We start from the raw sequence: 23,366 nt of genomic DNA, 5'->3' as shown, positions 1-23,366 counted from the left end.
ACGTGTTGAATCTCATCTTAAGACGACACAGCTTTATAACAACTTTATTATAAGTCAGATGATCTTTTACAGAGTTATCGTAAACATTTACGTAAAAGCAAAATATTCACAGAGAAACATCGTAACAATATAATTGTTATTCAGTCATTAAAGCACAAATTCTCAGGAAAATATCAGAACAACAAAACATGATACTGGAAAAACTTTAATTATCACAATTTACTGTGTTAAATGACAGCAAAACTGACAGAGGAAGAGAGTAGATTTTTAAAAGAAAAGATCAGCGGAGACACTTTGGTTAAATTACCATGTATATAAGCATTACCATGAAAACAAAAGGAAACTTAAAGCTACACCTCTTATTTTTAAATTTATAATAAAATCATTAAGCTGGAATAAGCCACACTTTTTTATTGTCTAATATGGGTGTCAATATAAGCACAGCTTTAAGTCTTCTTTTGATTTCAGACAGATTTTTTAAATTTTACTCGAACTGAATAAGGACGTTAAGATGAATGTAAAAAACAGATGATGGACCAAGCACTGCAGTCTTTAGATGTTCCTTTATCTTCGGACTCAGTTGCCTCGGTGTCCTTTTACTTTACACCTTGCTATGTACAATACAGCAATGGAAAATAACTCTTCTAGTATCAACCAAACTCTAGTCATGTAACTTCTCCCTAAAGTGAAATCACCTGCTTTTTTAAGTAATTACGTTAGAATTACAGTTCTATAAACGTAAGAATCACCTGAGAATCCTGTTACTTGAAATATTTCCTGGGGTGACGATGTTGCTGTCTACAGTGTATTTACATATGAAACAAGCTGCTCCTTAACCAAACCAGAATATATACTGTTCACATGCAGGTCTCAGAATTATAAACAATTTATAACCTACAAATATGTTAAAATAGAAGTTTATAAGTGCTATTGTTCTACTTTTATCACGACTGAGTGCACCATGTGTCATTAAAGGACATTTAAAGGCTTTAAAAATTATTTAAACAATTTATTTCACCACCAAATTTTCACTGATCATTGCTACACGAAAAAGCAGTTTCATTCTAATTGTGAATGCAAATATTTAATTAAAAAATAAAATGTTTTTTATGGATTAAAAATGTGTTTTCAATGTCCTATATTTTCATGGCGGTAAATATATCATATAATTTATGTTCATGCATTAGTAGAACAAGTAGGAATTGAAGCCATTAACTATGGTTTGGTTCTGTTATTTTTACATGAGAATTTATTTGTAAAATGAAGCAGAAAATGAAGCAGTACTGATTTTTATTCTATGAGAACATTTCTCTCATGTTTTGGTGTATTACTGGATAATTTTACCTCCTCAGGAAAAATTAAAATGAAACAATCTTGGAAGAAGAATTTTCTTCTCAAAGCTCGAGCTCACATAAAGTCAGTCCAATAAAGGCCTCATGAACTTGGAGTCGAGACATCGGGTTACGGGGAAAACTGTGAACTTTTCAAACTGAGCTGTGGTGTGATGTTAAAACCTCAACTCAAACATCCAAATATGAATCAACAAAAAAGACAAACCTTCCAGATGATAAACCGTCGTTAAAAATGAACCCAAACCAATGAGAAAGTGTTTGGTCGGTTCAGTCTCCACCACGTTCTCATCTACACCAACCGTCAAAGACAAACCCATGAAATCAAAGTCAAACTGTCATTAAACGAGAAGCTCAGCCAAGTCGTTTGTCCAGAAACAGACGACTGTGTGTTGAGGCTGACAGGAAGTGAGGTGGCAGAGGAGAGGCTTCACCACGATCATGACGTCTGAGTTAGCGAGCAGGAAGCTGCTGCATCTGGAGAGAGTCGTAGGTATCTCTGGTGGCCGAGCTCAGACCCTGAAGAGAAGGAAAGTTGTTTAACGGTCAATCAGTCAATCAATCAATCAATCATAGTTAAATATTTTTCTCCTCAGTTTCCACTCACCTGGTAAACCTGATCGTTCTTTCTCTGACGCTGCAAAAAAAAAAGCAGAGGCATGAATAATATTAATAATAAATACACATAAACACATAAAAACCTGCAGAGTAAATATTTCAAAGACATTAAGAAATTCTAATTCTTTTAATGAAGTAAAGATAAATATAATGGAGTATTTCTATAGTGTGGTATTTCACTACTTTTACTTCAGAAAATGATTGGAATACTTTATCTGATCAAAGTTAATTAATTAGAATTATTAATCTGATCCATGTTGTTAGTTTTCACTGTAAAGAATCATCCCGATGATGCTCTCACCTCTTTTTTAACAGGGAGCTCTTTATATTCTCCTTCTGTACGTTTGGTCAGGCCCTGGATATTTAAAGAAAATCACACATTGAGTATTATAAACACAGAGTTCTAAATTATTTTTTAATGCATAACAGGATGTTCTCTGAGAAAATCTCCCGACAGATACATGAATGGACATGAATGAACCATCAAATCAACCTCGTTTTTTAGAGCAAACTAACGAGGTGAAAGAATCAGAGCCCGGAGTCTCTGTGCAGCAGCTTGGAGGTAATAAAGTTGTGTTCAGTGACAGTGTTTGTTACCGTGTAGGTGGAGCTGTCGTCCGTCACCCTGCGGTTCTGTAAGAACAGCAAGGAACCGAGTGAGTTACAGAGGCTTAAGGTTCTAAAAGAAACGGACTCTTTCTGATAAAGTGTTTCTGGTTCCTCGAGGACATTTAAACGTTCTGCAGGGTTCTTTCAACCGTCTTGAGGGTTTTCTTCAGCTTATACTGATTATTGCAGTGATCATTTAAGAACCTAATACATTAAGTTTGTCAAAATCTTTCTCTGGGATTTTTGATTATTGATTTTCATACCCAGACTGTTCATCAGCTGTTTCATGGTTGTATTGTTGTGAAGGGGCATCAGTTATTTTATGGTGATGTAAGCTCATTTCTGATCAAATTAAAAAGCAATATAAAGATCAATCAAATCCATCATCATCATCATCATCATCATCTTCAGACATAAACAGTCAGACTCACTCTTCCTCTCTCAGCGTCTCTCATCAGCGGGGCGTAGCCATCGGTGTCCTGACCCTTCAGATCCTAAACACAAACATAATTCAAATCAAAGCTTTTGAGGACCTGCACAGACCCCGTCAAAGTAAAAGCAGGAAGTGATAATGAGCAGCAGTGACTCACGCTGTAGATGGCCTCCTCCGTCGACTTCACTTTGGTTTTGAAGAACTACAGAAAAAGGTTAATAATCGTTAGTGATCATAAACTGTGGGTCAGAGAAACATTCTGCTGTGAGACGCTGGAGGAAGTGAAACCAGAGGATTCCTCCCATCTTTACTTCATTCATCACTGAAGTTATTTCATCTTCACTGATCTTTTAGGAACACTGACCCGCTCCTTGATGAACATGCCAGTGATGATGAGGCCGTACAGGCCGAGGAAGCCGTCCAGCATGTAACAGAGCTGAGGGTCGTACATCGGCATCGCCTCTGTGGAGGTCAGAGGTCAAAGGTCAGCCACATACTGTAAATACACACCGTCAACAACCAGGAGACATGACAAAATTATTTCTAGTGTGTCTTCTTCTGCTCTAGTTGTGCGATCGTGTCGTGAACAGATCCAGACGGAGCTGGACCTGGCTCCGGATCCGGGCCCCTGGTCTGAAGATACTGAGGCTCAGGTACATTCATGTGTGTGTTTCATTGTGTTTTCCTGTCTGTTGTTAAGATTTTCTGGTTCTGTCGTTCTTACTGTGCAATATAAATAAATATTGTTGTGCGAGCTGAGACTCGCAGGCGTTGTGTTGCTGCAGTGTGAGTGTGTGATGTAGCTCAGTGGTTTCCTCAGCTGCTGCTGAGCGCTCGCTGTGGCTCCATTAACAGACAGGTGTGTGTTCATGTGTGGTTCAGTGTGGGAGTGTGTGTGTGTGTGTGTGTGTGTGTGTGTGTGTGTGTGTGAGTAAAACTGAAAGAAACTGTCACATCATTAAACACTGAAACAGGTCAGACGTCGCAGCTCGTTTCTGTAAAGTTTGATTCAAACTCTCAGAAACTTTATTTAAACTCTAGTGGACATGGGGCTGATATCAGTCAGTCAGGGTGCATGATGGGAAAACTGAGGTTTTTACCTGTTGACATGATTTAGGTTTGTTGTATGAAGCTCAGGTGTGTGCACACAGGTGTGTTTGTGTTGTGTCTATGAATCAGTTTGTCTTTGTGTTTTTTCACCTGAAACAGAGACGATTTCATCGTGTGATGAAAATGTGAGATGAGCGGTGGAGGGAAAGAAGTTAAAGAACTTCATGCAGAAAATGTGAGTTTTACTGTTGCAGATTATATTAATACATAATTTATGATTTACATTATGGATTTTTTTTTTTTTTTTTTTTTTTGATTAATCGATTGATTGATTGGTTTGTAAAACTTCAAAGTGAAACCGTCACAATGTTGTTGAACCAACAACAGACTGAAGCTCGACGTTATTAAAAAATAATTGAAAGATATTAAAAGAAAAGCAGCAAATCATGAAACACAAGAACATTTCACTGTTGACCACTTTATAACAACACATCGTATTTTATAATCTCTGTACATTCACTGAGTGCAATACTGCAGTGAATGTACTTTTCATGTCACACGGTCGTATGAATGAAGAGGTCAGAGGTTATTGATTCTTTGCAACGCAGATAAGAAACAAAGTTAATGATTCAATAATTAAAAGTGACTGAGTTAGATCTCAGAACACAGAACAAGAAACAGGTGATTTGTGTTTGAGATGTGAAATCATCTCAGTGCCCAGCCTGTTTTTATTCTAAATACTTTATTTATTATTTTACTGATGTAGTAACGGACTGAAAGACACTGTTAAAGGAACAGTGCGACATTTAGATGGATTTTAAAGATCAACTGAAGAGTCTAAACGTTGCACAGTGGTAAAAATCACTGTGAGTACGTTCAGGTGTGACAGCGGGTCTTCATCTCACAGTGATGGACAACTGTGATGCTCATCTTTCCACCAAACTCCATTAACTTTCCTTCCATTTTAGTGAAATCTGTCAACACTGCTGCTAAACTTATAAACAGGACACACTTTGTAAAAACAGATGAAGGTACACTATCAGCTGTGCTCTCTGGCCAAAAGTATGTGGACACCGCTGAGGCCCCAAGCCAGGCCAGGCCTTATCACCCACACACAGAAAATGGGATAAACCATCATCTTTGGGTGTAACAGTCATGTTCACAGAGGTTTCTGGCCCTATCTTTGTGGTTAAAGACCATCCTCTTCTTCCTCATCCTCTTCATCTCATGTTGAGTTTCCAGGAATCTGTTAATCTCCTGATCTCATCAGCTTTAACTCAGTGGGTTCCTCTTTCTCCTCCAGTCTGACAAAAACGTCACATATCACCTTTTTATTAAAACTCACCAAACTCACTGATCTGGAGGTTTGTTCAATTAGTGCTAACACTGTTCAGCTAACATTATCTCTCCCTGTTCATCCTGCAGAATCGCTTCATGAACATATCACAACATCAGCTGTCTTCTTCTCGTGCGCTAGTCGCCATGGCAACACTGATTAACACAGTAATGTCACGGTCACGTCTGTATCTTCAGTCTGTGTCAGTGTTGGGGGCTCAAACAGTGCATGAGGTCTGATAACAGTAAATACTGGACTGAAAATAAACATAACAGGAAATCCCGTGTGTGTGTGTGTGTGTGTGTGTGTGTGGTCGAGGTGGGTGTGTAATCTGATAAACGTACCAGGGTGAGTTTCACATGCACATGATCGGCTCAGTTTCACACATGCATACAGATCTGTGCCAGACTTGCTTATAAAAAGTTCTAATTTTAGCTTTATTCGTTCTTATTATTCTTTATTCATAACTGCACAAACACATTTAACCATCGTCACTTTTTCTTCTTCTTTTATGTAAAATGAAAATCTGAAGTAACTGCATGTAATGTACTATACTACACTACTATACACTACTATACTACTATACATTTCAAATACTGTACTTTTTACTGCTCTGTCTTTATTTGAGGCAAAATATATGATCCCCTTTGAAATTATGCTGCAGCTGTTCCCTGTAAGAATCTCTGTATTATTCTGTGACTTTAGTTTACAACTGAGTCCTTATTTTTCTAATACACTTAAAAACTTACACCAGCTCTGTAAAAATATAATATTTGTTTCAGGTATTTTCTCATATCAACTTCAATTCCTCATGATTGTGGTGCAAATTAAAAACCTTTACTTTACTGTCCAACTGTAAGTTCAGTACTTTTGCTTAAGAAAAGGATGATAACACTTCTTCCACCACTGCCAGCTCCTTCCAGATGTTCTCTACTAGAATAATTATAGCTGCAATAAACTGAAAAACAACACCCGAAGCAGCAGTTTTTGTAACAGCAGAACTATTTTTAATAAATGTTGTAAATGTTCAGTGTTTCATCTTGAGAACAAGATGAAATCCCTGAGCAAAGCGTTGTGTGTATACGCTTCGTCTAAAAGGAAGCCAAGGATTTGTACTCCAGTGTTTCTACTCTGTGCTGTTTTATAATAACTTCTACAGGACAATTTTGTACTTTTTTACCGCCCCACATTAATCTGACATCTGTAGTTTATTTACAGATTAACATCACTCACACAGAAAATATGATCAGTTTATGAAATATGATCAATAATCATAGGGTCAACTATGCACGATATTTCAAATAATTCAAATCAACTGCAACATTACAAAGCTGTTTACGTGTTAATGCATCATTAATAATATACAATAATATCATATTAAGTATAATAATAATAATAATAGAACACTAACTTGTGCCATTTTTAATAACTAATGTAGGACTTTCACATGAAACAGTTTCTACAGTTTTATGTTTAATTAGGTAAAAATCTGAGAAGTCGTTTCTCTGCTTTTCTTTAACTGTGGGAGCTTTAATGACAGTGGAGCAGCAGCTGTTCAGTGGCTCTGCTGCTTCTATTTTCACCGTCTTTATTTTTAATCAACTCGTCTATGCGACTGAACGAGGTTTTCCACAGAAGTCAGATCATTTTGAAATCCTCTTTAGCTTTGATTGTCGATCAATCAGTTCATATTTTCATCTGCAAATAGTTTTATACTCAAACTCAGGCCAGGAACAGGAGTCACCTTCTAAAGCAGAGTTTTGATCTCGTATTAAACTATATGCAGATGATAATGTCTTCGAGGACTGTTGTTCAGTCACAACCTTCGTCAGTCAGAGCTGTGAAATCTTTTCACCTGGACTGATTCCAACTTGTTGCTCACACAAAACCAGACATTTAAAGATAACAACTCTGGAAAAATATAATCTGTACTTTGTGAATTTATCAAAAAATTAATTGTCAGGTTAATTAATACTGAGCAGATTTTTATTTTATTTTCAACAGTAACTTTAGATCTTTATAATGGCCATGGAGTTAGGATCTGCTGTGGGACCGTTGTATTAGACTTCACTGAGTGTTTCTAATAATCTGATTATTGATGATATGTTAATGACTTGAATGACTTCACAGTTTGCGTTCCACAGCTGTGTAATGTTCTCATTTCATTTGACAGTAAACAGTCTGTGTTTTTCTCTGTCGCTCTGCCTCTGTCTGATGTGACAGAAAAAACTGCAGTAAAAGAAGAGAACTACAGATGAACTCATTAGTTTCCACTGAAACTGCATTGAAATCAACATTTGATCCACTGGCAGCTAAACTGACTCAACCTAACCAGAGCTTTCAACTGTAAACACGCCTTCGCTCCTTTCAGGAATTGACTGAGACACTGATGGAAAACTTCATCACATGTTTTCATAATTGTCATTATTGTTGATGAGTCATCACGACTAACCCTAACCATCACAAACTAATGCAGCACAGTTTTCCATCACAACCTTAATATGTCTCAAACAGCTCACCAGTCACTGAGCTCTCCGACACATTGGAGTGTCCCTGAACACACCAACAGTCTCTGCTCTCTGACTGAAGGAAGCTGAAATCAATGAATCAGAAATGAAGATTATTTAAATTATTTAAACGTTTTTGACTGGTGACGTTTTAAAGACCAAACAATTAACTGATTCATCACAAATGATCTGTCAGATTAATTGATAACAGAAATAATCGCCCGACTGCTTTAATACTGGGTTTCTGCTGATATATATTAAACTAGTTTTCTCTCTCCGGCGGTGTGCAGTGCGCTGGGTGCAGCGACAGTCAACAGGTCAGTTTGTGATGAAGCTTCAGGTCCAGTGAGAACAGAAAGGTCCAAACTGCAGCAGCTTTTCTAAAGTTCCAGCTGTGACCAGTTGTTGTAAATCAACTTGACAACTTACAGGCCGCACAAAGAACACAAGCAATAAAGTTGTGTTGACAACAGGAGGAGGAGAGGGACGCACTTCATTCTCACGTCATCACTGGAACATGGATGAGGTGTCGACTGTCGCCTCCAACCATCAGACAGATGGAAACATGATGCGACTGTGACGTCAGAGTGTTTCATGTGGAGATGGATGATGGTGTGTGTGTGTGGGTGTGTGTGTGTGTTGTTCTGCAGTGTATCAGTGGAGAAACACGAGCCTCAGATGAAGATTTGGTCTTCATTAGTTTTCCACTATGTGTCTGAATGTTGCATTGTGTTGCGTTGTGTTGTGTTGTGTTGCGTTGTGTTGTGTTGCGTTGCGTTGTGTTGCGTTGTGTTGCGTTGTGTTGTGTTGTGTTGTGTTGCATTGTGTTGCATTGCGTTGAGTTGTGTTGTGTTGCGTTCTATTGTGTTGTGTTGTGTTGCATTGTATTGTGTTGAGTTGTATTGTGTTGTGTTGTGTTGCATTGTATTGCGTTGAGTTGTGTTGTGTTGCATTGCATTGTGTTGCGTTGCGTTGTGTTACGTTGTGTTGCGTTATGTTGTGTTGCGTTGGGTTGCGTTGTATTGTGTTGCATTGCGTTGTGTTACGTTGTGTTGCGTTATGTTGTGTTGCGTTGTATTGTGTTGCGTTGCGTTGTGTTACGTTGTGTTGCGTTATATTGTGTTGCGTTGCGTTGTGTTACGTTGTGTTGCGTTATGTTGTGTTGCGTTGAGTTGTGTTGTGTTGTATTGTGTTGCGTTGCGTTGTGTTGCGTTGTGTTGCATTGCGTTGTTGCCTTGTGTAACCAGCCTTGGAACACTTTGAAACAGGTTAAAAGGGCCCAGAGGAAACAGTAACCGCTTTATTAAACTGCTTATTCTGGTGTTTGAAGCCTGCTGAGCGACACCCTCCTTCACACCCAGAGCTCAGAGCAGCTTCCTGAACGAAACCGCCAAAATAAAACAGGCCACGGTGGTCTTTAATAATTATTCAGACACTCTGAGGCACAAGCAGCGACCGAGTTACCTGATGCATTTAGTACCAAAGGATTTTAATTATAGTTTTATGAGCACATTTTTGGTCAACCTGCCTCACCTTCTCCCACCTGACTTCATTACTTCCCCCTTCCCAGAATGCCTTGAGAAAATCCCCCAAAGAAAGGGCGTGACCTCAGAGCTTCTGTGGCTCAATGTATTTTCTCAGACAGTTTCACTCTTCACTCTTTCTGAGAAGCTGAGACCTGATACTGTTTTTTTAATCAATATTCCACTGGAGAGAAACAACCCAGGTTAAATAAATCCAGCCCACACGTTTCGCTCTGGCTCCGCCTACGTCCAGCTCCATGGCCTGAATCTGGCCCGGACACAGCATGATTGTAAGATGCTACTTCCTAATCTGGACCAATTCTATCACACACACAGAAACTCTTCCAGCTGTCAGTCTCTACAGGAGCATAACAGCCAGACTCTGCCCAGATGTGGCCCTGTATGGACCAGACTCGGGCCCCGGATCCAGGCCTATGTTGGGCCAGAGGTTTCATTTTGCTCTCTGGGGTTTGAGCTACCCGCCGGTGGAGCTGAGACGCAGCTTCACCAACCTGCTCGAGGTTCAGTCAGACAGGTTCTGGTGCTGGTCCGGTCTTGAGTGTGAGAGCCGGATCTGTTTTGTGAACAGCTGAGCAGACTCTGAGCAGTTCTACTCATGTTGTGTTCACTCACTCACACTGTTGGAGGTGGGTTCTGCGTCCGCCTCCATGTTGGAGATAAGAATAATAATCTCCGAACCAGGGCGTGCAGATCATGTGACGTTAGTGGAAACAGGTTTCTGGTTGTTTCTCTGCTGATCTCTAAATGTGATCATTCAAACCACAGAAAACTCAACATGCTCAGCTTCATTTATTCATGTCTGTATCTTCTAACGCTCCTCATTGAAGGTCACTTCCTGATCAGGGGAGTTTGCATTGGAACTATCCTCCAGTCAGTGATATGATATGACAGATATTACCTCATTTCTGCTGAACAGAGACGAACAGCTCAGTTTATCTGACAATCACACGGAGGCTGCTTGAGAAAAACAACTTCACGTCTTCAGATCTTAAGGAAAACGTGTTTTAGCGTCAGCATCCAGAGCTGATTTTAAACGTGTCGCTGTGGTTTCAGAGTCGACAGTTTGTTCCTGAACACCTGAAACAAAATCCAGGGCACCTCACCGCCCTCTGTGCCCTATGTTGGCTGTCTTCACCTCGGCTTTCTCTTTCTTTTCTCTCCTCTCTCTGCTCTTTTCCTGCCACGAGCTTCAGCTCTTTACTCCGTTTTCATTTCACCATCTCTCCTCCCTCCACCTCTCACAGCTTTATCAAAGATGGCTGTCTGTGTCAGAGCTTCACTCAGAAACCAGGTGACTGCTGCTGAAATCGTTCATGCAGCTGATGTTTAATGGAGTTTCTGCTGTGAACGTTCCTTCAGTTGGTTTTTCTGAAGCAGCCTCAGAGTGACGGGACTGAAACCAGCGTCTGTAGCATCATCACCTCGAGCTGAAGCAGCTCAGGACGGAGTCTCAAACAACCACAAAGCTGCTTCCTGAATTTAGAGGGGTGGTTGTGGGGGGGGATTCACTGTTTGTGGTCAATTAATTTTGAGCAACTGGTTCACATGTGACAATGTTAGTGAGAAAACATGAAATCAGCAGTTATTTTACATTTGACTGCAGAACGGTCCACATGTGTATCATCAGTCACAGCAGTTTAAAGCTCATCTGTGATGCACAGGGTTAACCCACAACATCCTCCTAAAAACAACTGACAGTTGAATTAATCTTACATAAATAAAGCCGAGGCTTTTTCACATCTGTTATCAGGAGGGAAAATGTAATTATAGATGATTCTTATGTCTGAAGCACATATAAAAATCAAAACAACAAAAATAAAACCCTCGGAGTCTAAAAATCCCTTAAAACCCTGACTGTTTCAATTTCTGTCCCTTTTAACAAAGAATGTTTCTGTTATGTATTATGTCCCATTGTTAATAATATTTTCATGTCTAATACTGTAATCAGGGGACAGGTAACACTGACTCATTAATCTATAAATAAAACCTTTCTCTCAGTTCAGTTCAAAGTTTTTCTATGTCTTGACCCTGTAAACCATAAAAAACCATCCAGACTCCTGTAGTTACAGGAGCTGACAGGAATAAATCACTTAAAAATTCCTAATTATTCATATGTTTTTAATCTGGTTTTAAACAACACGTCTGAAAAAGAAAAACTTGTCTCTCAGGTCAGATGCGCATTAAGAGGCGCATTATTGCATGATCACACTACCTCACCTTTAACTGCCATGTACTGTCTGATTATTTATGCACTGTATCATTGCACTACATGGCACTGTCCTTTTGTAAAATAGCTGTTTACATTACATGTATAATTTATATTTAGATCTTTATATTTTTTTATCTGCACCGTGGGTCCGAGAGGACTGAAATATCAATTGTGCTGTATGTCCTGTATGTTTGGCATAATTGACAATAAAGCTGACTTTGACTTTTTTGACTTTTGACTTTGACGTAAGAGGAGACGCTGTCAGACGGACCTCTCCTCGTCAGTCTGGGGCATTTTATTTCAAATTAACTTTTTTAGATTTAACGTTGTTTTTTACGCTGTTAACTCATCGATAACCCTGTGAACTACACACAGGACATCTGAAATCCTGTGATTACTGAACGTCTGACAGATACTAACCCTCACTGTTTGAATTTAAAGCATTTAATGAAGCGCGTGTTGTGGTTAAGTATTATTGATAATTTTTAATGATAGAACATATGAATGAAACCGAAGCCACAGGTATAAGCAGCTCTTACATGGTGCTGCAGATGACTTCATGTCGTCAAATAAATAAATAAAAAAAGAGGAAACCTGAAGTTATTTTTGTAGATTCTCGTCTCACACCAAGAGATTTGACTCTGAATTTTAATTGTAAGTATTAGCTCCACTATCGTCACTTTATTTTGAATTTATTCGTGTGTAAAGGATTTTACTACAAAGTGATGTTCATCTGTAAGTATCTGTGAATGTCTCAGTTTAAAGCATCGTTTAATGAAACAGTTTCTAAAATGGAGGCGATCGTGTTGTGGTCGTGACATCTCCGCGTTCAAACCTGTCGTCGCTCTGTTGAAACACAAAAATGATCCAGTTCTCAGACTTGAGATGTTCAGTTGCTGTTGTTCATCTAAATTTTTATGTATTTTGTGTGGTTGAAAATCTCAACTGGTCGTTTCATGCTTTAAACTCTTTAATGGTCTAAACTGGCGGCTAACGCGTCAGACTGCAGATGATCTAAACTGTTTTTTTAATCATCAAATCTTGTATTTAACACCTAAACTTCAGAAGGTCTAAACTGGTCTTTTTCTGGTCTGAACTGATCTTTTAAGTGTAAATTATTTTCTTCCTTTTGATGTTATCAAGCGGGTTCACAAACTGTAGGAAGTCACACTTTTCAGATGTAACTGGTCAAACCCAAACCCACCAGTCTGGGTAACAGTTCGCTGGCGATGCTTTAACTGTGTCTTCAAACTTATACTGGTCCCATTGGCCATAACTACTAGTTTAACCTCTGACCTTATACCAGAGAACTCACTTTTCAACCTGGTTTAACATGTTCACTGACATCTTCACACTTTTACCGGCTGATTGGTTCAAAGGTCAACGCTTAGATTTATGAACAGGGTGTAGAAAGGTTATGGATCTATCAAGATGGATAGAGTCATTATCTTTTAATTACGTAGGAATATACAGCGACGTATGAAATATCTGAGTTCTTTAAAAAGCTCATTGCCTGTTTGTATCTATAGGTCCAGCTAACATTAGCATTTAGCTTAGTTCAAGTTTATTTATTATTCCAACCTTTTAAACACATTCAGCTGAAATTCAGCATCTTTTCTCCAGAGTCAGGACGTCAAAGCTCAGAGCATCAAAGCCTGAGTGAAATAAAATATTAGCTTTAGCTGTTGTAGGCTAACCGATTTAGCAAAGAGGGACTGGAAACCACAAAAACCTGGGGAGTGGTGCATCTTTGCTCAGTCTTTGTGTTGATGCTGATCCACTTGTGTTAGCGAACATGCTAATCAGACGATTGAGCAGCTGTCAAAGTTAGCTTACCTAGCTAACTGCTAACTACATAAACTGATCAATATAATGATTAGTTTAAAGGATCTGTGACCAATTCTACTGAGAGGGACACAAACACAATCAACAGACCATCCAACATGGCTGCCACAAAGAAGCCGCTCTCCTCCCTGTTGTTCTTCACTGCTTTGACATTTTCTGTTGTTCAAACCCACATTTTCTCACACAACGGTTACACATGTCAACAAATACACATGTCAACAAATACACATATCTACAAAGACGCTGTGGGTCGGCATTTTGTCAGTGTTGGTGAAAACCACATATCTAATTTTTATGGCCTTTTTTTATATTTGCAGATCAGTTGAAGAGCCACAAGCTTCACTGTGGGGGTGAGCAAGTCTTCGAAACCTGTTGTGTTTATGAAACCCTCTGAACAAACCTGATTATCTGGAAAAATGGTGAGTTAAAAACAGATATTTGTCCATTTTTGGAATAAAACAGACACAGTATTCATCAAGATATTCAAATCCAAATTGTTATTGATGCTTTGTGTCTTTTTCTGATTTCTACCAAACATCATCCACATTAAAAAAACAAACAAAAGTTTTTAAATAATGTCATAAAAAAGATTAAATGAACCCTTAAGTTTCTGATGACGCTGCTTTAGTTTTGATTTTCAAACAACCAGAGGGGACGTTAGTGTGTCTGTGAAGACTATTGGTCAGATTTCTCGGTCAAGAATCTGTGTTCGGATGGGCCTGAGGAGTCTTACCTGCCGGGGGAAACACCGACACGAGGACCAGCAGGCCAGATATCCACGTCTGGAGCTCCATCCCAAACCGGTTTCCCCAGAACACGTTTCTTATTCTTCAGCCACCAACGTCGACGTGAGACGACTGAACCAAACTTCTGTCTTCCTCTGTCGTCTTAAAGTGGAACAGGAAGTGGTTAGGAGCTGCTCTGCCAGGTGACACACACACACACATTCTCTACATATACGAGTCTTTCTCCCACACATGAACACAGTCTTTGTGCATATGGAAAAAGAAATTAAGGTTTTCATGTTTGTTCATTTGTTTTTTGATGTTTCAGCTGCTAAATCTTAAAAATCTTAACTGAGGAGGAGGTTTAGCTTTGAACTAATCACTGTGTTAATGTGCTTCGTTTTGTTGTTTATACAGAGTTTTATCACTTTTAAAATAAGACTTCCTTTTTCAAATGAAGATTAGATTCGGGCCACAAAAAAATCTGGCTCGACTTTAAATAAAGTTTTGAATATTTCAACATCTGCAGGAAGTAATTTGACATTTTTTCCTGCTCTTTTGACCCCTGAAAACTTCCTCTTAATCTAGTAGTATAAGAAAGGTCTAGGTTCTGTATTAATGCTATGACAGTATCAAAGCCTCAGTCCACAGAGAAATGCACACAGCCTGTATTCAGAAACTGAGCCTTAAAACCAGCCATCAGGACTTCTGGAACTTTGTGATGTCACAACAAAGCAGTCACCAAGCCCTGCCCACCTGGACCCACCATCCAACATTGCAGGATTATTTACCTGAAATATGCTATATTTTTATTGGATCACTCAGAAGACAGTCAGCCAATCAGAAGAGAGGTTCAGAGTCTCTCTTTAAGACTTTTACATTTTACCACTGAGGCTCGAACACACAAATCCAACATAATCTTGTTCTTGTTGGGTCATAAAATGAGCTAAATCTCTTTGTAATAAGTACCTGTCAACACAGCATGCTATCTTGTTTCTCTACCAAAAGGTTACACAACACAGAGTGTTTAAAAACTGCACACAAGCCTGGAAAATATACACAATACAAATGCTTCTGTTTTCCTGAAGGTTTGGTCTTTAAACATTTTTCTTGTACAGTATGTGTTACACACACACACACACACATATATATATATATATATACATATTCATGGGCAAAACTCCACAAACTTCCACATATGTAGAAAAATACAACACAGAGGAGGGCCATCTGTTTTTGTAACACAAAACTTTATTTATACAAATCATCCATTAATAATCTCATTGAAAAAAAAAAACAATTCCACAGCAAAGCCTTAAAGTTATTATGAGGGCAAATATTTGAAGAAGCAGAAAATCTCTGAGAATAAAAAAAGGTTTAAGGCATCAAAGTTATTGAAATTAACTCAGTCAGCTAACAGCCTGCCAATGGCAAAGACTCATGGGAGATGTAGTTGTTAAAAGTATAACGAAGACGTAATAACTCTAATCCTAAATAAATATATTCATTGTTTGGGTTTTTCTTGTAGTAAGAAGCCAGTTTAGATGATTATTACTTTCCACCAATAAAATCCTCTATTTTATTGCGTATTATGATTATTGCTGTTGACTGTTTTAAGTGTCTTTACTGGTGAGACAAATTGTTAATATTATTAATAATACTTAAAAAGATTAATTTTTACTCTGTTTGTCTGTAGTGAAGTTATAAAGTGCAGTTTGTTGTCACAGCAAAGACAAGAACAAAAAGTGTCAAACCACACACCTTAAATCTTTGTTTTACTGAATGGAGTTTTGTGTGTTGAGCTGCACGGAGACTCAAAACTCAAAAACTCAAAGAAAGAAAAAGAAAAATATGTTGAAGTTGAAGTGTTTCCTGTTCCAGTAAATGTGTGAAAAGGTGCTGATGTACATTTCTTTCATTTCATTGTGATATTTCCACATTTACAAAGGAGGAGGTGAAAAGTGAATCAGCATAGTTTAGTTTTTAGTGTGACTGTTACTGAATATATAATTACATTCTGAATGTCTCCTCCTCTGTTTGAGTTCAATTATCTGTACCGTGGCTCCCTTCAGTGGTCACACTCCAACACTGCAACTGTCATCTTACACACCTGACAGTGTTTCACACACCTGTGCACACATATATAATCACTCATTTATCATTTCTAACTTTGACCAGCAGCTCTGACAGTCAGTGGTGCTTCCTGTACGGTGACGCCTGGAAATATTCCTCTGGAGTGACGGTCTTCACCCCACCAAAATAATCCAACACCCACACCTGAAACACAGAGGAGGGATGGGTATGTTAACTTGACTTCCTGCCGTCTGATTGGCTGAAAACAGTGATGATGTTTGAACCTGATAGAGTGCTGGATACTGAAAATTAACATCTGATTAAATGTTTAAAAAAATACATGGTGTTTGGTTGGTTGGGGTTCTTCAGTTTGTTGAATGTGCTTCTGATCTACTTGGCCACATTACTGCAGCAGTACTGCAATAGCAGTGAAAGCAGTAGTAGTACTTGTAGTAACAGTAGCAGTACAGTAGCAGCTGCAGTACTTGTAGCCATAGCCATAGTTGTACTGGCAGTGGTAGTACTAGCAGTAGTCATCGTAGTAGTAGTAGTAGTAGTAGTACCTGTGTGATGTTGAACTTGGCGAAGAACCAGTTGTGATCGGACGGCCAGTCGATCATCTCCGGGTGTCGACTGAACAGAGCTTTCTTTGCAAACTCCGCCTCCGTCCCGTTCACCTGGACACAGGGGGGAGAGGAGGGGGTCATGTGACTGCCCAGACTGCACCACCTGGACACAGAGGTGGTAACAGGTGTGTGTGTGTGTGTGTTTGTACCTCGAGCACAGATCCAGACAGGATGATGTGGGCACAGAGCGGACTCTGAGGGTCGAAGCCCTGCTGTCTGCAGTAATCAGTCTGAGCCAGAGACATGGACAGAGACGCCTCAGGGTTCACCTGCAGGAGGAACAGGTGTGATTACAGATCCGCGCTGCGACCCCTGGTACTCTGTGTTCAGAGTATACAGAAGAAAAAACACGGCCGGTTTCATCAGTGAAGAGTCGGATTTCATAAAACGACTGATTCAGTGATGATCATCCTGAACTCACGTCATTCAAACACTGAGCAGAGACCAGAGCACGTCTGAAAGCATCACTCTGAACTTTGACCCCTCCGCTTTAAGACACAGAAGTTTGACATAACTTTTACAACTACATACTTTTCAATGACTTTGTCTTTTCAGGGACTTTAAATCATTAACAGACTGATAAAGCTCATGCATCTCATATGTTCTGTATGTTCCTGCTGTCATGTGACAGACGAGACCACGAGACCATGTGACTTTAACTCCAAAACTGCTGAGTCACTCTGTAAAAAGTGCTGCATCATGATAAGAACTCTGCTGTTGCATAAATCATTTTCATAACAGTGCAACTGTGTTGTTTGGCAGAAGTCAACTTTTTTTTATATGTGAAACTCAAATAAAACTTCTAAACATCTAAATTAGTGATTAAACATATTGGATTTCTTTCATTATAAATAGCTCCAAACACATTAAAGGGAGACTAAACTAAAGCAACATTAAACACAAAAATTCACTATTAGAATATCTACTGTTATTGCAGGATTATTAAGAACATCAAATACTGCAAGATACACTTTTTCTTTATCGTTTAATACCGCAGAGAACAGTATTATAGATGGAATGGAGAATACAGAAATGAAAAGAGGAAATCTTAGGTTTGGATTTGACAGCTTCCCTGGTGGTTTTGAACCCTGCGGGCTGATGTTTTAACTTTATCACAGCTCCATACAGATACATAATGACAGCGGTCTGCAGAGATATTACAGAGATAAGAGGTCACTAAGTTTACACTGAGACTGACGATACTTTATGGTGCTGTTAAAAACTACCAACATGCACTCCAGGGCTCCTACCTCCAGGTCCTGCACGGAGATCTCCATGCGGGTCAGGTACATGTAGGGCACCCCGCAGCTGGAGCCCTGCGGCCCGTCGCTGATGGAGAACGCGTTGGAGAACGGCTGCCCCGCCACCGGCTTGTGTGTGGAGATGGTGGCCATGGAGGCCCAGTCGCACAGGTGGGCGACGAAGCGGGCGACCCGGGCTACCTGGTCGTGAGGCGGGATCCGGACCCGAAGGTTGGACGACGGGGAGACGGAGGCGCAGAGAAGGCCGAGGAGGAGCACACACGCAGCCCGCAGAGCAGCGCTCATTGTCGGACGGAGTGTTCCGAGGTCAGTCGGTGAAGCGGATCGGGGCATCGACATATAAACAACATGCGGAGATCCGGTCTGGAGTTTCAGAATAAAAGCCAAACTGACGGTTATAACGTCCGGATCAAATTTCAAAATAAAAGATCACATAATATGTCTATGCTGGGCAGTCAAATAAAATGTGTAGAGTATTTATATCAGCATTTTACTACTTCTCTGGTTTCAAAATAAAAAAGTCAGTTTCAACCAAGGTAAAATACATTGAATAAAATAAAACACCACAAACGTTTCAAAATAAAACAGCCTAAATTAATTTCTTTGATTCTAGTTCTTTTATTTAAAAAAAACAAACAAGTGTACAGAACCGTGATACAGCAAAATAGAAAAAAAAATTATACTTGTGTTGTTTTGACAGCTGGAGCGTCTGAACATGGTTTGAGGGATCACTAGGCCTTGATCGTTCCTTGACCTTTGACATTGCATGCATCACACAGGTTTTCTTCGATGGCGAACTGACCCTGACAACCGTTGCTACCACAGAGACAGGGCATTTCCTGTTTCTGCAGTGAGGTAGTTTGTGTGTTGGCAGAGTAGTTCCAGGTTAACTCAGTGCCGGCCTTCACCACCCTGCACCGAGAAACAGGCAAAAGAGTCATTAACAGCCATGAAAAAAAATCCACAAACACCTGATCCTCCTCTTCCTCACCTGTTGGTGAAGAAGGCGATGATGGGGAATCCGGGGTCGTGGGAGTCGGTGAAGACGTTCTGGATGAACAGGTTCGGCCTGCAGCTGTGCTGTAGTCAACAGAGGTGGGGTCAAAATAAGGAGACAGCGTTTAACATCAAACTTCCACATTAAAGCTGTAATTTATCAGTGACTTACTCCTTAATTTAATTTGAAGGTGTATTATTAAACTTGACATTACTACAATTCAGTTGACATTTCTAAAAATAAACGATAAAATAATTGCTTATTTCTTTTTTTATTAATTGTGATTTTTTAAAATTGTAAAACCAATATTAAACTAATAATGTTACAACTTTATTCTTAAAATCTCCTAGGAGTGACGGTCAAATCTCTCTTCTCTCTTTATTTTCTATCTGTTCTGTTTCAGCTTTTTGGTTTCAGTCGTCTTACGTTGATGAAGCGGCTCACGTTTCCCTCCTTGCTGGCGTCCAGCAAATAAACGTCCTCCATCATCGCTGCTCTCTTTAAACTCTTCTTCTCTTCTTTCGTCTCCATCTCGCCGTGAACCGCTGCCGCCGCCACAGGATTGGTTGTTGTTGTGGCAACTCTCTCCTGAGATTGAGACTGGTCACCTGACGGACAGTATCCATTCATTTCAGTGTTGTTCTGCCACATTTAGTAATGTTGTATCCTCTAGAAAAAAGTTAATATTTCACAAGAATCAAGTCCAAAAGAACTCTGATGTTAGAATAAGTGACATGATGAGAACAAATTGTCATTTGTCTAAAAAAAAGTCAGACTTGATGAGAATTTTCCAGGTGAGGGTAGAGGTCTATTTCAGTGACTTCCTGTTTTGTCTGTACCTGCTGAAGGCGACGGCGGCTCAGGACCTCCCACCAACACCGTCTGACCCTGACGACACAAAACATGATGATGTAGTTTCTGAGTTCAACACATGAGAAACTGAATCCACCCGTTTTCATTAATGACTCACGAGACCAGCAGCCTCTGGTCTGATCTGAACCTGGTCTGTGTCCTGGGGTGTGGCGGTTGTGGTGTTGCTGTCGGCGGGTCTCTGGATCACCGGGACATGCAGGGGGGGTGAGGTGGGCGGGGACCTGGGTGGCGGAGTCTCCAGCAGCTTGCGCCGCCCCTCGAGGACCGGCGGGGCCAGCCACTCGGTGACGACCTCCACCTCGTCGTCTGACGGGAGCTCAGCCCTCGTCAGCTTTGGGGGCGGGGGCTCGGCCGCACTCTGGACCCTGTGCAGGATCACACCTAAACAAACCGTATGTAGTACTTTTTTAAACAACCTTAAGTTCAGTTTTGATGGTTTGAATCTTTAAATGTCGACGTCGTCTCACCTGCATAGATGCATACAAACGTGCCACGGTCCAGGTCGTCACGGCAACGAACACCCCATCCCCGGTCTTCTGTCTGGAAAACCTGGAGCCGGACTCTGATCCCTCTCTGGACAAGCCGGTTCTGACAACGAGCCCGATCACAGCCGCACCACGGACCACACTCATACAGCCTGACACACACACACACACACACACATTTATTTATCAGAGGATTCCACCACCTGTTTGTTTGTTCAGCTCATCATTGTGTTTTAAATGAGTTTTTAAACATTCACAGATGAACGGATCATAAAATCATCAGCTGCAGCTCCGGGCACTGAGCTGCGTCTTTAACCGTCCTACCCTGAGGGTACAGGCTGATTCAGCCGGTGATGGGTGTAGTGGCGCCCTCCTCTGGTCATTGCGATGCAGGCGCAGCTCTGTGCGTCGGTGCAGCCGTCGGTGCAGTCGCAGCAGGTGTCGAACAGCGTGGGGCCGCGGCTCAGGAAACAGCCGTGCGGCCAGCGGTCCCTCCTGTAGCGGAAGTCAGCGGGCCGGGCACCGCCCTCCACGGCACAAAGCTCCACTGGCGTAGGCTCCAAGCCTCGGCTCAGGTCCACCTCTGGAGACCGTGGGCCTGGCATCACAGGGGGGTCCAACCGAACAGAGGGGTTAAAGGTGAAGAAGTCCACCTGGAGGAAAAAGAAAAACACATTCATGTTTATCGTTTGGTCAAAGTTTCCTGACAGTCTCTGAAGGCGTTGTAATAAATCAGCTGACCTGCAGGACGTCATAGCTCTCTGTAGCCACCAGGAAACGCATCACGTCGTCATGGTTACGGAGGCTCAGGCCACATGGCACTTTGTAAACGACATCCCAGTCCTCTACACCTTCTTCCTCCGCCTCCTCAGAGACCACAGGCTCCAACCCTTCGCCGTCCCAGGCCCCAGCCCCTCCTGGTGACGTCAGCGGCATGGCGCTCAGCCTCTTAAAGCCACAGAGCAGTGGCACCTTCAGAGGGTTCTGCCCCCAGAACAGAGGCATGGAGTGGGACATGCTGGACAGACTGGGGAGGCAGGCCTGGAGGGAGAACGTCTCATGTTGACTGTATCAGGCTTTCAGAGGGCGGAGTCACAGGTGAGCAGCACAGTATCAGTCCAATCAGGTACTCTCTTTTACCGTGTGAAGAGAACAGCATTACCTTGCAGCAGGGGTGAAGTCGGTACTGCAGGTGGACGGGGGCCAGAGGAGGCAGCAGCTCCTTTCTGCCTGGGGGGGGCACTGCAGAGCTGGACAGACCATTAGAGGGAGGAACGGGGGAGGTAGAGGGGGAGGAGGAGGGGCTGAGGTGGGAGAACTCAGCCGGCAGCAGCTCACCTGTGCAGAAAAACACAAAAAACAAGCACGTCAATACATCCTGACGTCACTGTCACAGCAGACCTTCAGTATAAAAGTCTGTTTACCTGAACCGATGACCACCTGGACCACGGTGGAGTCCTGACTGAAGACTGGAGCAGACAAGTCCAGAGTCTCCAGCACCTTCAACGCCTGGACCAGCTCTGATTAACAAACAGCACAACAGGAAACACCAATAAGAGCCTGTTTATTCAACGGAGGAAGAGGTTAAATTAAAAGTCCCACCTTTGTCTGTTGCCGTGTTCTTCTTCAGGACTCTCTTCAGGTGATTCAGATACTCAAAAACCTCATTAAAAACCTGATCCACATCCTCCTCAGCCCAGAACGTCTTGGCCCGTTCTGAAAAACACAGCAGGTCAAGTTCTCATTATTACTAAGGACAATGATTATTGTCTGATTACTTTATCTGTAAAGTAGCAACGATCAGTCGATTAACTGATTGCATCAGTATCAGTTCTACTCTAGGGAACAGCCTGTTTCTGTTTTCATTTTGCCTTATAATGATAATAATAATAATAATTATTATTATTACTGACGGTACAAAGGAAAACTAACTTCCAGTCCTGCATTGAAGCTCTGACCTCATGTTTAGTTCAGTTCCAGCCTCATCAATCTGAATGGATCAGCTGGGTGAACTCATGCTGCTCTGAGGTGATGGATCAATGTGTTATAACCTGGTTATAACCTGCAGATAAGAGGCACTATATGGCCAAAAGTATGAGGACACTGTGACTCAACTCTCTGTGTTATCTTAATTCAAGCAGTCAGGTTTTTGAAGCCTTTGACACGGTTCATTTTAGCTGCTTTGTTACAGCGAGTCCACATCACTAAATCAGATATTGTTAAACCCTCCTCAGTCTTGTGAACCCCGGCATTAGATCAAAACATCTCTTCTTACCAACATCTTGTGCATCTGACGCTTCTTGCATTTCGAAGGGAGACAGGAGCGTTAGCCTGCTAGCACTGAGCTAGCTTAGCCCACTCAAATAAACACAAACGATTTAACGGCGCGAGCAGCTCAACAAATGAACCAACCGATCTGATCAAAGACAAATTAACACGTTTGATTTAACTTTACCTACATCTTGACTAAATCGAATATAATTTTCATTCATTCAGCCATGTCGTAGCTCATTTACGACTTCAAGCTAACCACTGTTGCTAAGCGCTAATTCGCGCAACATAAATGCAGCAATATCATTTAAAAGTACTTTTAACTACTTATTGAAAATTCAACTTCAAGTTAAAACTATTTACGACCATCGACTTTCAACACTCGTAGATGAACTGCTTTATGGCTCCGCGATAACTTGGTCCCTAACGGCCACCGTAGTGTGACTTCTGGAAATTCTTGCCTTGTTTTTGTCTTCCAGCCCCCCCCCCAACAAAAACCAAAATAACAGTGGAGACAGAGAGGCATTCACAAATTACAACATTTATACATAAAA

General features: G+C 41.0%; 3 protein-coding genes and 1 long non-coding RNA gene across 18 annotated transcripts in view; 1 reads left to right on the top strand and 3 right to left on the bottom strand.

Moving 5' to 3' along the window:
- LOC139622349 (uncharacterized) overlaps positions 1-14,285 on the top strand; it is a 31,260-nt gene extending 16,975 nt beyond the window's left edge. For 11 of the 14 annotated variants that reach the window (XR_011691214.1, XR_011691218.1, XR_011691210.1 and 8 more), the window contains 5 exons: positions 3,364-3,493; positions 3,577-3,662; positions 4,219-4,294; positions 13,818-13,919; positions 14,150-14,285. This is a non-coding gene — a long non-coding RNA (uncharacterized lncRNA). Of the gene's footprint in view, positions 1-3,363; positions 3,494-3,576; positions 3,663-4,218; positions 4,295-5,484; positions 10,819-13,817; positions 13,920-14,128 lie in introns of those variants that run through there. The other 3 variants (XR_011691222.1, XR_011691212.1, XR_011691219.1) reach the window with 3 other exon arrangements.
- LOC139622346 (T-cell surface glycoprotein CD3 zeta chain-like) lies at positions 29-14,425 on the bottom strand. Its single transcript, XM_071479594.1, has 8 exons — positions 14,234-14,425; positions 3,374-3,471; positions 3,167-3,211; positions 3,008-3,070; positions 2,565-2,600; positions 2,269-2,322; positions 1,957-1,986; positions 29-1,868 (listed from the first exon to the last, which is right to left on the bottom strand). Exons 1-8 carry the CDS (start codon positions 14,292-14,294, stop codon positions 1,803-1,805), a joined length of 453 nt encoding a protein of 150 aa, XP_071335695.1. The 5' UTR covers positions 14,295-14,425; the 3' UTR covers positions 29-1,802.
- A 1,031-nt stretch (positions 14,426-15,456) lies between these two features.
- creg1 (cellular repressor of E1A-stimulated genes 1) lies at positions 15,457-18,546 on the bottom strand. Its single transcript, XM_071479595.1, has 4 exons — positions 18,175-18,546; positions 17,074-17,193; positions 16,862-16,975; positions 15,457-16,502 (listed from the first exon to the last, which is right to left on the bottom strand). The coding sequence occupies exons 1-4, from the start codon at positions 18,523-18,525 to the stop codon at positions 16,416-16,418; spliced, it is 672 nt and encodes a 223-aa protein (XP_071335696.1). The 5' UTR covers positions 18,526-18,546; the 3' UTR covers positions 15,457-16,415.
- Positions 18,547-18,784: 238 nt separating this feature from the next.
- On the bottom strand, positions 18,785-23,283 carry setdb2 (SET domain bifurcated histone lysine methyltransferase 2). 2 transcript variants are annotated; one of them, XM_071479574.1, is made up of 12 exons: positions 22,817-23,283; positions 22,144-22,257; positions 21,966-22,061; positions 21,704-21,879; positions 21,283-21,582; positions 20,866-21,194; positions 20,524-20,693; positions 20,154-20,437; positions 20,023-20,071; positions 19,610-19,791; positions 19,178-19,266; positions 18,785-19,098 (listed from the first exon to the last, which is right to left on the bottom strand). In XM_071479574.1, the coding sequence occupies exons 1-12, from the start codon at positions 22,845-22,847 to the stop codon at positions 18,918-18,920; spliced, it is 2,001 nt and encodes a 666-aa protein (XP_071335675.1). In that variant the 5' UTR covers positions 22,848-23,283; the 3' UTR covers positions 18,785-18,917. The 2 variants fall into 2 exon arrangements, with proteins under 2 accessions (XP_071335675.1, XP_071335676.1); XM_071479575.1 differs by having other exon boundaries at positions 20,184-20,437.
- Between the last annotated feature and the right edge of the window lie 83 nt (positions 23,284-23,366).

This window comes from Trachinotus anak, unplaced genomic scaffold (genome assembly GCF_046630095.1).
Source record: "Trachinotus anak isolate AG129_WGS33_773 ecotype Australia unplaced genomic scaffold, CSIRO_AGI_Tana_v1 ptg000006l, whole genome shotgun sequence".
NCBI lineage: Eukaryota > Metazoa > Chordata > Actinopteri > Carangiformes > Carangidae > Trachinotus > Trachinotus anak.
Note: the sequence above shows the minus strand (reverse complement) of the source record. Positions and strands in the feature narration are given on the sequence as shown.

Excerpts from the sequence above, each read along its gene's own strand:
- setdb2 (XM_071479574.1), bottom strand. The coding sequence starts at position 22,847 with ATGCAAGAAGCGTCAGATGCACAAGATGTTG. Across the intron at positions 22,258-22,816 it reads GTCAGATGCACAAGATGTTG|AACGGGCCAAGACGTTCTGG; the intron begins GTAAGAAGAGAT and ends TGTGTTTTTCAG. Across the intron at positions 20,438-20,523 it reads GTTTGTATGCATCTATGCAG|GTGTGATCCTGCACAGGGTC; the intron begins GTGAGACGACGT and ends CGGTTTGTTTAG.
- LOC139622346 (XM_071479594.1), bottom strand. The coding sequence starts at position 14,294 with ATGGAGCTCCAGACGTGGATATCTGGCCTGCTGGTCCTCGTGTCGGTG. Across the intron at positions 3,472-14,233 it reads GTCGGTGTTTCCCCCGGCAG|AGGCGATGCCGATGTACGAC; the intron begins GTAAGACTCCTC and ends TGACCTCCACAG. Across the intron at positions 3,071-3,166 it reads CGGAGGAGGCCATCTACAGC|GATCTGAAGGGTCAGGACAC; the intron begins GTGAGTCACTGC and ends GTTTGTGTTTAG.
- creg1 (XM_071479595.1), bottom strand. The coding sequence starts at position 18,525 with ATGTCGATGCCCCGATCCGCTTCACCGACTGACCTCGGAACACTCCGT. Across the intron at positions 16,976-17,073 it reads TGTCTGGATCTGTGCTCGAG|GTGAACGGGACGGAGGCGGA; the intron begins GTACAAACACAC and ends CCCTGTGTCCAG. Across the intron at positions 16,503-16,861 it reads CCAAGTTCAACATCACACAG|GTGTGGGTGTTGGATTATTT; the intron begins GTACTACTACTA and ends TCTGTGTTTCAG.